The sequence below is a fragment of the Nycticebus coucang genome, chromosome 3 (assembly GCF_027406575.1).
Source record: "Nycticebus coucang isolate mNycCou1 chromosome 3, mNycCou1.pri, whole genome shotgun sequence".
Lineage (NCBI taxonomy): Eukaryota > Metazoa > Chordata > Mammalia > Primates > Lorisidae > Nycticebus > Nycticebus coucang.
In genome coordinates, this window is record NC_069782.1 from 65,469,258 (window position 1) to 65,481,975 (window position 12,718).

General features: G+C 41.8%; 1 protein-coding gene across 1 annotated transcript in view; it reads left to right on the forward strand.

Moving 5' to 3' along the window:
- Positions 1–8,864, forward strand: part of LOC128582517 (zinc finger protein 823-like) — a 37,255-nt gene extending 28,391 nt beyond the window's left edge. The window contains exon 7 of the mRNA XM_053586483.1: positions 8,623–8,864. Within this exon, the coding sequence (XP_053442458.1) occupies positions 8,623–8,698 (76 nt within the window). The 3' untranslated portion in view covers positions 8,699–8,864. The remainder of the gene's footprint in view (positions 1–8,622) is intronic.
- The last annotated feature ends 3,854 nt before the right edge of the window (positions 8,865–12,718 follow it).

Consider the following 12,718-nt stretch of genomic DNA (forward strand, 5'->3'; position numbering starts at 1 on the left):
TCTGTGACGAAGCTCTAGGCTTTTTTTATGGAGTTCTATCCCAGTCCCTCACACAGAGTTCTAAAAAAGACTTTTGACTTGCCTTTCCAGCATGGCTCAAGCAAAGGCACATACAGGCTTTGCGCCTATATCTCCCCCCTCTTTTTCTTTTTCTTTTTTTTTTTTTTTTTGGCCGGGGCTAGGTTTGAACCCGCCACCTCCGGCATATGGGACCGGCGCCCTACTCCTTGAGCCACAGGCGCCACCCACCCCCCCTCTTTTTCTTATCTTAAGTAATTTAAGCTGTAATTTCAGCTGTAATTTAAATCGCTCATCATTAATGCAAAGATTGCAGCATGTCTATCATTTTCTTTCTTTGCCTAATTAACTTTCTTACATATGATATATTAAATCAAACACAAAATTAACAATAATGCAAATGAACCAATGGAACTTGCAATGAGTACATTAATTTTGGGTGATGGATTTAATTGTTCTGTTCCATCAGCAATTCCTTTTAAAATAGAATCTCCATCCATTTTTTCCAACTTGTGTTGGAAAGTAGAATAAACCTCATTTTGTAAATTCACAATATCGATGGTTAAATTAGCATGATTCAACAAAAGCTTTCTCACTTTTTCCCAAGGAAACTTAGTTTTGTTATACATTACAGGGGTAATACAAAAAGATGTCATATTCCAATCACGCTTTAGTTTTATCTGTTTCTTTAAACTAATTAATTCATCCACTAACATAACAACAGCTTGTTCTAAATCTGATATTTCCTTGTAAATTTCAGTATCAATTTGTTTGGGGGCAGTCCATAATTGCTCAGAGTTCCTATGCCAATCGGCAATAAAGTTTTGTGTCTTTATATTCTGGGTCAGAGCCACACTGGCAGTTGCAGCTATAGCAGTTACAGCAATGATCCCCAAAATGGTAGCAATCAACAGTCCAATAAAACGTTTGCTTCTTTTCAAAAACTTGTCTGCCAGCAGCTGTAATATGGAGAGCGCTGGAGATTCCTTCCACAGCCTGGTCAGGTTGTTCGGAAGCCAAATTCCTGTGTGGACTCTTAGCAGATACAGTTGTTCCTTGGAAGGATTAAAGCTCAAAGAATTTTTTTTTTCTGTTTGTTTTTTATAGGAAAAGAAAAAACATTCAAAATTTATTTTCCAACAGACAGATGGCATCAGCAGGTACAGCTACAGGGAAAGAATTGTTAATACAAGTAAACATTTGACAAGTTGAACAAAATAGTTCACCTGTTGCTTTGTTCCACACACATTTTCTTTGAGCCAAACAAAAGGTGATTTTAAACAGGCTTGAATGTATTTGATTTCTTTTACTTCAAAATTCATTGCATATTGTTGGTTTTTTTGATTATGATACAGTCCCCAAGTCCAAGCTTTAATGGGCTGTAAAGCAGCTGCAACCTTCCACAGATGTATTTGTTTAGGATAGGCTGCAATACCTGGTAAAGGTGGTGAAAATCTGCCATTACTCCAATGCATATAGTAGGAGGCAGCTACACCAGCTCTATTTTTATTCAAATCTTTTTCAGATGGGATTTCAAAAGGAACTGGTGCCTCAGAGGGGCTTTCCAAAATGGCAACTGGTCCCCAATCAATTACTTCACCACCTGGTGTATTTATAAGCATATAAGAGAATTGTCCTGGGTGGCGCCTGTGGCTCAGTCGGTAAGGCGCCGGCCCCATATGCCGAGGGTGGCGGGTTCAAACCCGGCCCCGGCCAAACTGCAACCAAAAAATAGCCAGGTGTTGTGGCGGGCGCCTGTAGTCCCAGCTACTCGGGAGACTGAGGCAAAAGAATCGCTTAAGCCCAGGAGTTGGAGGTTGCTGTGAGCTGTGTGATACCACGGCACTCTACCGAGGGCCATAAAGTGAGACTCTGTCTCCACAAAAAAAAAAAAAAAAAAAAAAAGAGAATGGTCCTTTACATTTAGTCCAATGTATCCAGTCTCAGATTTCTTTAAAAGAATGCATCACACATGGTGGTAACTCAGGATTAGGAAGGACATGGTTAACATGATATTTATCTAAAGAATAGGTACTTAACATAAATACTTCAAACTGCATATACATATAATCAGGCTTATGTTCATACAAACTGACCCAAGGTTGTATAACCATATTAAGACAATGTGGTTGATCTCCAAAACGAATAGGAGAGCCAGTCACTCCAGTTGTATAATTAAAAATAATGGTACCTTCCTCCTCAGGCTTAAATGGCCCTCTAGTGTCATTGGGACTGGGGAGCCAGGATGAATCATTGACATAAACAGGCACCATGGGCTCTAGCCAGCTAACACCTCTCAATAAAGGAGGGTTAAGAATATAAGTCCAGTATTCATATTTTTGTCCTTCAGTGGGCACAGATAATATAGTGAGCACCGCCAGAAAGAGATTAACAGCATTCATCTCCTGGTGGGTGTGATATACCAACTCCTGTGCCTTTAAGCACAATTTCTCTATCTGCCCCCAAGTCACGTCATTCTCATCCTTTTTCCGGGGCAGAATTGTCCGTCTCTATCTCCAAGTCAGTCCCAGGTTGACTTTCTCTAAGTTGGCAGCTATCTTCTCCTCTGTCACCTTTTTCTTCTTTGGGGCATGGTTCTGTGGGGCCATGTCAAAACTTCAGATGTTTATCTGGAATCCAAAGTTTAGTATGTCCTGTAGAAATATAAGCATAGCCTCTTCTCCAATGTATAACATGTGCTGGAACCCAAGCATTGGTTAAAGTGTCCTTATAGTATACTGGCTGATTTAATGGGGTGGTGGGGAGTAACAGTTACCCAATGTTTTTATGTAGGAATTTCATTTTTCTCATTCATATTAAAAAAATTTAAAGTAAAAAGTGCTGAAGATATTCTTTTTCTAGGGGTGATATTATACTGTTCTCCCTCCCCCCTTTTCTGTTTTAGAAGCATTTCTTTTAGTGTTCTAGTTTGTCTTTCAATTATGGCTTGTCCTGTGCTATTTCCAGGCATTCCAGTAATGTTTGATATTATGTAATTTAAAGAAGGCTTGACATTTATTAGAAATGTAAGTGGATCCACTGTCTGTTTTTATAGTTGAAGGCTTTCCCAGAACTGAAAAAGCTTCCAGTAAATGAGTAATGACAGCATCTTCTTTTTCAGATGATAATGCTGAAGCTCATGAAAAATGAGAATAAGTATCAACAGAGTGATAAATATATTTTAATTTTCCAAATTCTGGAAATTAAGTAACATCCATTTGCCATAGCTGATTAATCCTCTAGGATCGACTCCCATCGGTAGATGTGGAGCTGTCAAAGGCTGGCACATAGGGCAGGATCTAATAATTGCCCGTGCTGTATGCCATGATATATTATGTCTTCTTTTTAATGCTTTAGCATTAGTATGATGTATAGTATGTTCATGTTGAGCTGACAGGCTGGTTCCCACTAATTGATCAACTGCTTGATTTCCCTGGGAAGTAGGTCCTGGTAAATTAGAATGTGCTCTAACATGAGTAATATAAATGGGAAAAGTTCTGTTTCTAATTAATTGTTGTAAAGATGTAAATAATACAGTAAGTTCCTCAGTATTAGTAGGTAAAGTAACAGTTTCAATTTTTTGAACCACATGAGTAGAAAATAAGGAGTCGCTGATAATATTTAAAGATTAATTAGGATAATCTTAATAATAAAATAATGGCAAATAATTCTGCTTTTTGTACAGATGAGTAAGGAGACTATTGTACTTTCTGAGAATGAGAGCCTACATATCCTAACATTCCCATTTTATTAACATCTGTATAAAATGTTTCTGCATTTGGAATAGGTTCTAATTTTATAATTTTAAGTAATATCCAAGAAGTATTTTTAAGAAATTGAATTCTTTTATCCTGTGGAAAGTGATTATCTATGGTTCCCATATAATCTGACAAAGCAATTTGCCATTCGGTATTTAACATAAGCAAATCAGAAATTTGATTATTAGTCAAAGGGACTACAGTTTTATCTGGGTCTCTTCCAACTAATTGTCTTAAATGTTGTCTTCCTTTTAGAATGATAAATGCCATTTTATGAATGTATGTCTCCATCTTTGTAGATGCTTTATTTGGTAAAAAGCACCATTCTACAAAAGCTGTTTCCTATACTATTAATCCTGTGGGAGGGTGCATTGATGGAAATACATAAATGTAAAAATTATTAATTTGAGAAATTCAATTTAATTGAGCATCTTGAATAGGCTCCTCAATCCATTGTAATTCTTTTTCAGCTTCAGGAGTAAGCTTTCTAGGACTATTTAAATTAGAATCTCCTTCTAAAATAGCAAATAAGTTTTTGAGTGCATAAGTAGGAATTCCTAAATTTGGTCTTATCCAATTAATATCTCCTAATAGTTTTTGGAAATCATTTAAAGTGCGAAGAGAATCTCTTCTAATCTGAATTTTCTGAGGAATAACATTTTGAGCAGTTATACGATATCCCAAATATTCCCAAGGTTCTTGAGTTTGGACTCTATCTTCCACTAATTGAAGACCATATTCCTTAAACTTAGAACATGCCAATTGGTAGTATGTCAATAATGATTATTGGATAATGCTTTGGTATTAAAGTTGGATTTGGGATTCCTGGTTGCAAGGAACCCATGGGCTGGATAATGGCATTAATCTTTCTTTCTTTCTTTTTTTTTTTTTCTTTCTAGTGATTAAGAGAATTTTAATGAATTTCACTTTTTCCTTGGGCTTGTATTCAGTATTTGTTGAATTGTACAATTAGGTAATTTATTTATTTATTTATTTTTTATTGTTGGGGATTCATTGAGGGTACAATAAGCCAGGTTACAGTGATGGCATTAATCTTTCTTAAATCTGTTAACATTTTCCATTTATCTGACTTCTTTTTAATCACAAAGACTAAAACATTCCAGGAGCTATTAGATTGTTCTATATGACCAGCCTGTAATTGTTCATTAACTAATTGATGAAGCGCTTCTAATTTTCCCTCTAGAACATAAACACGCCCGTCTTCTTCCTCTAGAAAAGTTAGAAGTGCTTCACCACTGCTCCACCCAAACCTGTTTGTCTGTTTTCCATTGTAAGAAAAGGGCGAAGCAGCGGGCAGGACCCCCTAGGAAAAATCCTTCTATAAAGAAGGCAGTCCTAAGCCTATTTTATCACAGCCAATTTGAGTTGCTTCAGGTTCCCATGTAGGGCTGGGCTGAGTGGATCATAGCCCATGTTAAACATAATATTTTTAGCAGCTTTTGAAATTGTAGGGATAGTAAGCATAGCTTCCCATTGTTTTAGCAAATCTCTCCCCCAGAGGGTAACTGCAATGGGAGCAATAAAGGGGAGTATACTAGCTGCTTGTCCATCAGATCCTTTACAATTTAAAGTAACAGTGCTTTGTTCAATATCAGGCATTGTCCCTAATCTGAAAAATGTTGCTTTTAACTTTAACTTTAGGCCAGCCTTCTGGCCACATGTAAGAGGCAATTATGGACATGTCAGCTCCTGTGTCAACCAAGCCTTTAATTTGAATGTTATCTCTGAAAGAAACATTACATTGAGGATGGGAGTCATTCAAGAAAGTATGCCGAAAAACCTGTTTACCCGTGCTTCCAAAACCGCCTTCTCAAGTAACAGGGGTGGCCTTGCCTTTATGATAAGGTAGAATTAGTATTTGAGCCACTTGATGTCCAGCGGATAACTGGATATCTTTGGTGGCTGAAGCCATAATTAAGATTTCACCTTTAGAATCTTCATCAATGATTCCAAGGTGGACATTAAGTCCTCCCATAGTGAAACTACTTCTTCCTATTATTAGACCTACTGTTCCTGGCAGAATGGGGCCATAAATGCCTATAGGCAGTTTTTTCGGAGTGTCTCCAACATTAAGATTAACATTAGACTGAATAGGGAGGTCTAAAGCTGCACTTCCTTGTGTAGCATGGAAGAAATCTTGCACCTGAATTTTATAATTTTAATTCTGATTCATTTGGGCATGGGCTTGTCCGTTGCAGACAGGGAACGGTTTGTGAAGAGAGCTCGTGTTTTTTTGTCTGAGGGCCTTGAGCTGAGCCAGCTTTGGAGTTTCCCTGATTATTGTTAGAGTCATTATTCTCTTGTCCTCTAAGAGGTGGGAGATCATTGCCATCTTTATCCTTAACAGATCGGCACTCATTTGTCCAATGCCGGCCTTTTCCACAGTGGTGGCAAAAACTGGATGGTTTACTTTCGATTTTCTCTTTCCCTTTTCTACATTCCTTCCTGGTATGACTGGTTTTTCCACAATTGAAACATTTGGCTTTCCCAGAACCAGCTTGTAAAGTGGAAGCCAAAGCAGTAGCCTGCAAATTAGCTTGAAATATGCTTGATCCCACTTCGTGACAGGCATGAATGTATTGGTCAATAGTGACATTCTCCTGATTTCTACTTGTGCTTGCAATCCACATTAGCATTTTCAAAAGCCACTTGTAAGAGGAGCATTTTACAAGCCTCCTTTCCAGGGACGGAGCGCTCAATTGCTGTTTGTAATAGAACAATGAACTTGGAGAAAGGCTTATTATTTCCTTGCAGTATTTTGGTAAAAAATTGTTTAATCTCCCCTTTTTCATTAAGATGTTGCCATGCTTTAATGCACACATCTTTTATCTGAATTAAAAGGTCTTGAGTAAACAACACCTGTTGTTGCACTCCTTCATATTCACCTGCAGCAGTTAATTATTCAAAGGAAAAGGAAGGAGGGTGCTCAGCCCTATTCGGGCAAGCCTGTATTTTGGCTTTCTCCATCCATCATGATTTGAATCGAATAAACCGTCCAGGACTTAATGTTTTACAAGCCAGTGTTTCTCAGTCTATGGATATGAGTAAATGGCCTCCACAATAGGAACTTTTTTTTTTTTTTTAGAGACAGAGTCTCACTTTGTCACCTTTGGTAGAGTGCCATGGCATCGCAACTCACAGCAACCTCAAACTCTTGGGCTTAAGCGATTCGCTTGCCTCAGCCTCCCAAGTAGCTTGGACTACAGGTGCCCACCACCACACCTGGCTATTATTTTGTTGCAGTTTGGCTGGACCTGGGTTTGAACCCACCACCCTCAGTATATGGGGCCGGCATCCTACTCGCTGAGCCACAGGTGCTGCCCTCCACAATAGGAACTTAACACTCCTATAACATATGGAGAATTAGGGCCATAAGCATGAACTGCATCTTTTTTTTTTGCAGTTTTTGGCCAGGGCTGGGCTTGAACCTGCCACCTCCAGCATATGGGGCCAGTGCCCTACTCCTTTGAGCCACAGGCACCACCCATGAACTGCATCTTTTAAGACCTTTAGAAATTTTATTTCTGGGGGTGCCTGTGGCTCAGTCAGTAAGGCGCCAGCCCCATATACTGAGGGTGGCGGGTTCAAACCCGGCCCCGGCTGAACTGCAACCAAAAAATAGCCAGGCGTTGTGGCGGGCGCCTGTAGTCCCAGCTACTCGGGAAGTTGAGGCAAGAGAATCGCTTAAGCCCAGGAGCTGGAGGTTGCTGTGAGCTGTGTGATGCCATGGCACTCTACCGAGGGCCATAAAGTGAGACTCTGTCTCTACAAAAAAAAAGAAATTTTATTTCTATTTGAATATGAGAAACATGAACACACCCGTCTTCTTCTATTTCTCTTAAAACAGGAAAAGTCATCAACAGATCCATTTTCTCTTGATTTAGAAGGTAATGCAGAAGTAGAAACTGGCACGTCATGGACTATATTAAATCTTGTACTATCTAATGGGAAATGAACTCTAGTCACATCTGGGATCTGGAGGATTAGGCCAAACTGGATATAAGCCAGGAGTGGCCGTAGGGGTTAAAGAACCATCTTGCCACGTCGAAGGTTGTTTAGGACTTGTGGCAGGTGCCGTAGGTGTTAAAGGCCCATCCTGCCGCTTTAAAGATTGTTTGGAAGCTGTGGCATGGGGTATAAGAGGCCAACAGGCTGTATTATAACGAATGTCACTCTGCGAGCCTCTCTTTTCTATAGCCTGCAACATCCTTTTTTCTATATTTTGTAATTCTTCAGTTAACATTCTTTTTAATTCTCTCATTTCTTCATTGTCAGAATGATTAGTAATAGTATGATCAGAATCACTTTCAACATCTATAAAATCTTTCTAAGAGCCATCATTAACTTTTTCTTTTGGCTCAGCTGGCTCAGTTTTATATTCAGGATCAGGACTTTCATGGGCTCATCACAAATTGGCTGTTCAGGACAGCCTTCTTCCTCTTTAAGAGGAGAGGATGGCGGAGAAAGGGGAGTTAACTCCTTCATTTCTGATTCAGATTGAAAAGGCTCTAAAGTGACCATTACCAAATGATAAGCACTCCAAACATCTCTACTTATAAATTCTCCTCTCTGGTGTGCACGCCTAAGTGCCTTTCCAACATTCCTCTACACCTTTATATTAAGCTGATTCTTTTTCTCTAGTGTAAACCAACAGCAGTGTTTGGCCACCACTTGAAACAACTCTCTTAAGATCCTAGACTTAACAGTAATGCCTGTGGAATTCAACATAGTTTTTAGTAAAGCAACATACTATTCTTCTAGAGATTGAGAGTTACCCATTTTTCTGTTTCCCTTTATTATTGCCAAGAGTCTCATGTACCCACAGAATGACCAGAACCTCTTGGTTTCCAAGTCCAAAGCCTACCTTAAGTGTCCACCGGACAAGCTGGGGAGTGTTCTGAAAGAAGCCGGCCGTGCTGTCTCTGTGAAGTTCACCCTGCTCGCTGCGCCAGAATGTTGCATGAAGTTTCTTGTGCGTGGTCAGTGTCACAAAGTATAGGGCTTGCTTTTGAAATTGTATGAAATAAAGGGGTCTACAAGCTCTGGGATGGCAAGTAGCAACCTTTATTTTCCACCAACTTATATACCCATTACTGCCCGTATGCATCATTAATCAATAAATGACAACACTTCTCCACATTGGTCTCATGACAAGGCTCAACTGTGCCCAGTGTCTAACAGTCTACCAATTAACTGATATACATTCCACTACCTTATTTTAAAGTTACTATGTTAACTTTTTTTTTTTTTTGTAGAGACAGAGTCTCACTTTATGGCCCTCTGTAGAGTGCCGTGGCCTCACCCAGCTCACAGCAACCTCCAACTCCTGGGCTTAAGCGATTCTCTTGCCTCAGCCTCCCGAGTAGCTGGGACTACAGGCGCCCGCTACAACGCCCGGCTATTTTTTGGTTGCAGTTTGGCAGGGGCCGGGTTTGAACCCGCCACCCTCAGTACATGGGGCCGGCGCCCTACCGACTGAGCCACAGGTGCTGCCCCTATTTTAACTTTTAATTAAAATTCCACTCTAAACTACTTCACTAAAACAAAGATAAGAACTCAGGAGGGGAAGGTTGTTTGAATACCTTAACCTTTTACTGGACCATCTGGCGGCTGAAAAAACATCTTCAAAGAACAAACTGGAAGTCACTAAGATATACAGCTGCATTCATGCAAGCCTCTGTCCTCCTTCAGCTAACCCGTCTCCCAGGCAATTTACTACCTCCGTGACGAAGCTCTAGGCTTTTTTATGGAGTTCTATCCCAGTCCCTCACAGAGAGTTCTAAAAAAGACTTTTTACTTGCCTTTCCAGCATGGCTCAAGCAAAGGCACATATAGGGCACTTGTAGTCCCAGATACTCAGAAGGCTGAGCCAAGAGGATCACTTGAGCTGTGATGCCATGGCCCTCTACCCAGAGCAAGAGAGCATGACTCTGTCTCAACAATAACAAACAAAAAACAGGTGCCATTCTGAGAACCTAGATAGTGGGGAGCTGCAGGCATGCCTGCAGCCACTAAGCAGGTTCAAGGAGGGATAGAAGGGCCCAGGTGCTCCCACATGCCACTGGGAAGATCCCTGTAGGCTGCTGTTGAAGCTGTGATGTAAGCAGACTGCATTTCCCACAGTTTCTGCCTTCTGAAAGGGGAAAAAAATATGACGGGTTAGAAAAGACACCAGATTTTTAAGTGTGCTGGAAATGACTTCAGGCGAAGGCTGAGGGACTTGTAACTTGTGGGGCTGTGCGTTGGTGGCCCCCCACCTCTTTGTCAGCACCTCTGTGATTGGAGGCAACATTTAATTAAGGAAACACAGTATAGATTCTCAGTCATTGAAATACATGGACCCTTTTGTCCACATAGCCCTGCATAAGCTCTGTGTCAGCTGTTTCTAGTTGTGTTACACTTCAGTCTTAAAATTTCACATTGACTCACCATCCATATTGAATATGGGTTTAACTAGCTCATACCAGAAGCAGAGTTCAGTCGCCCCCTCCTATTTTCTTAATAGCCTTCTACAGCTGCCTCCTGGTGACCACCTTTGTATGCAATACAAAGATACAAGGTACTTGGTTCACTACAGTTTCCACCAAACCCCTCCTCATGGGATCCATATCTTTGCTCTAAACACATTGTTTGGAACTCTTTGCAGAAATGCCACCTAGGTATCCTGCTGCATCCAAATAAAGACTTCAGCATCTGGGTCCTTCACTCTGTTCCTTGCAGTCCCTCCGTGGGTTAAGCATATATGTCCATTATGCCTGCCTCTTTCAGGACAATCCTGCCACCAAAAATGAGATGGGTATAAGAAACGTAGGAATGACTCAGAAAAGTTGAGCTGGGCAATTTAGACAAGTTTATTAGAGGTCACCTGCACAGGGCACTCACCGCACAGGTGTTTTCTGCCCGTTCACTTCTTCCACAGGAGTTCACCAGACAGATATTCAGTTCTCCAGACCTTTACTCCTGGGTGGCACAGGAGTTCTTTAGAGAATAAAACCACACCACCTACCCATGGTGTCACCTTAAATCTCTTCCCAGTGAGTAACACAGAACACTTCACATAGTGTCATTGCATATTCACATTGAAACAAATCAAGCACGTGAAAGTCTGCAAGTCTTCTGACCACTTGCAGTGCAGCTGGGCCCTCGGCCTGGTCCCTCCCATCTAGAGGCTGGGCCGGTAGCTGGGCCCCTGGGCATCCTGTCTGGTCCTTGCATGGAGACCTGGGCCCTGGCCTCATAGCCACCTCTGGACAGCTTCGTGGCCACAGCCTTGCGTATCTCAGAGTGTGGAGCGACAGTGGGAGGGATATTGAGGGAGGGTCCCTGGGTTGGTGTGTGAATAGTGCTTGGTTGGGAGTGTGGTATCTGGGGTCCCCAGTCACTCCAAAAGGTGACCAGTTCCCCTCCATTTTTTCTGAAGGTGTGAGAAGCAGGGGTCCAAATCCACTGTCCTGGAGGCTCATACTAACTCCTGGGGCTAGCCCTGTAACTGGGGCTAGCACTTCCCCGTGGGTTCCAGATTCCCTGTGAATTTCACAAAGCTAAATGTTTTTTTTTTTTTTAGAGATAGAGTCTCACTTTTGTCACCCTCGGTAGAGTGCTGTGGAGTCACAGCTCACAGCAACCTCCAGTTCTTGGGCTTAGGTGATTCTCTTGCCTCAGCTTCCCAAGTAGCTGGGACTACAGGCGCCTACCTCAATGCCCAGCTATTTTTTGTTGCAGTTTGGCTGGGGCCGGGTTGTACCTGTCACCCTTGGTATATGGGGCTGACGCCCTACCCACTGAGCCACAGTCATCACCCGCTAAATGCCTCTTCTCAATTACCACCAGCAACTCTTTGCACCCCAGGCTATTTCAAACAGATGTGCCATTGTCATTACATTGTTTTCAGATAGCAAAGTATGGCTCTTTTTCAAATTTATTTTGTGTTTTGAACCTTTCCCATTTGAAGAAGGCAGAGAACAACCACCCTGTCGCCCATATCTCTGTGTGTGGGGTGTCGGGTTCTTTTGGTCTCTGGATTGGAAGAGTGAAATCACAGGCCACACGAATCAGCTACAGGACAGGGTTTATTGATGGAAGAAAGATTGATAAGCAAAAGGGGGGATACAGAACCTTCCCCAGCAGAGGAGGGGTCCAAGTGGGAAGCCCTCCCTTCAGTCTAGTGGGTTTAAAATGATGCTTTTCCTATCATGTGGCAGGGGGTTTAGGGAATTATGTCACAATTGGCCAGAGGTCTAGAAAGATAGAAAATAATTGCAGTGCTTGTCCCAGGCAAGGAATTAGAGTGTGTGCTCCCTACTTTAGGAGGAATGGCACAGATCCCTTCCGGCTCCTTTTTTCGAGACCTTGCTTGACTAAGCCCTGGAAAGGGTGGCCTGTTTATGCCTAGAGATGGGGGTCTGTGATGAGACTGATTTATGAGCTCACCTAGGCCTAGAAAATGGGGGGCGGAGGGAATGTCCCTGTTCAGCCCCAAGTGGGAGGAACCCTGTATTAGTCTGACTCTCCACTGTAAAAAAATCTCTGTCCCTCACCTCCACTTACCTTTCCTAGGCATAGACACTATCAGAATGTCCTGGGTTGAGGAAACTTTTCAGAGTGACATGGCCTTAGCCCACTATCTGTCTTTCAGAACTGCCTGGGACTGACGTAGGTGCCCACAGCTGCCAGGTCTCTTGTAGGGTTTTGGGTCTCTGTGTAGCTGGATGCTCTAGAGTGGAAGGAGTCACCTGGTTTACCTTTCATCTAAAAAACTCATCCCTTAGGACCCTCAGGTTTTCTTCCTGAACCCCAGTTTCCAATCTTTGGAGACACATAGCTGGTCAGGTATTTCATACATTGAATTTCTGGATACCTAGTAGATGTTAGAGAAAGTGATTCCTGCCTTCTGGATTCTCAGGCTAGTGAAGGGAGAAAAC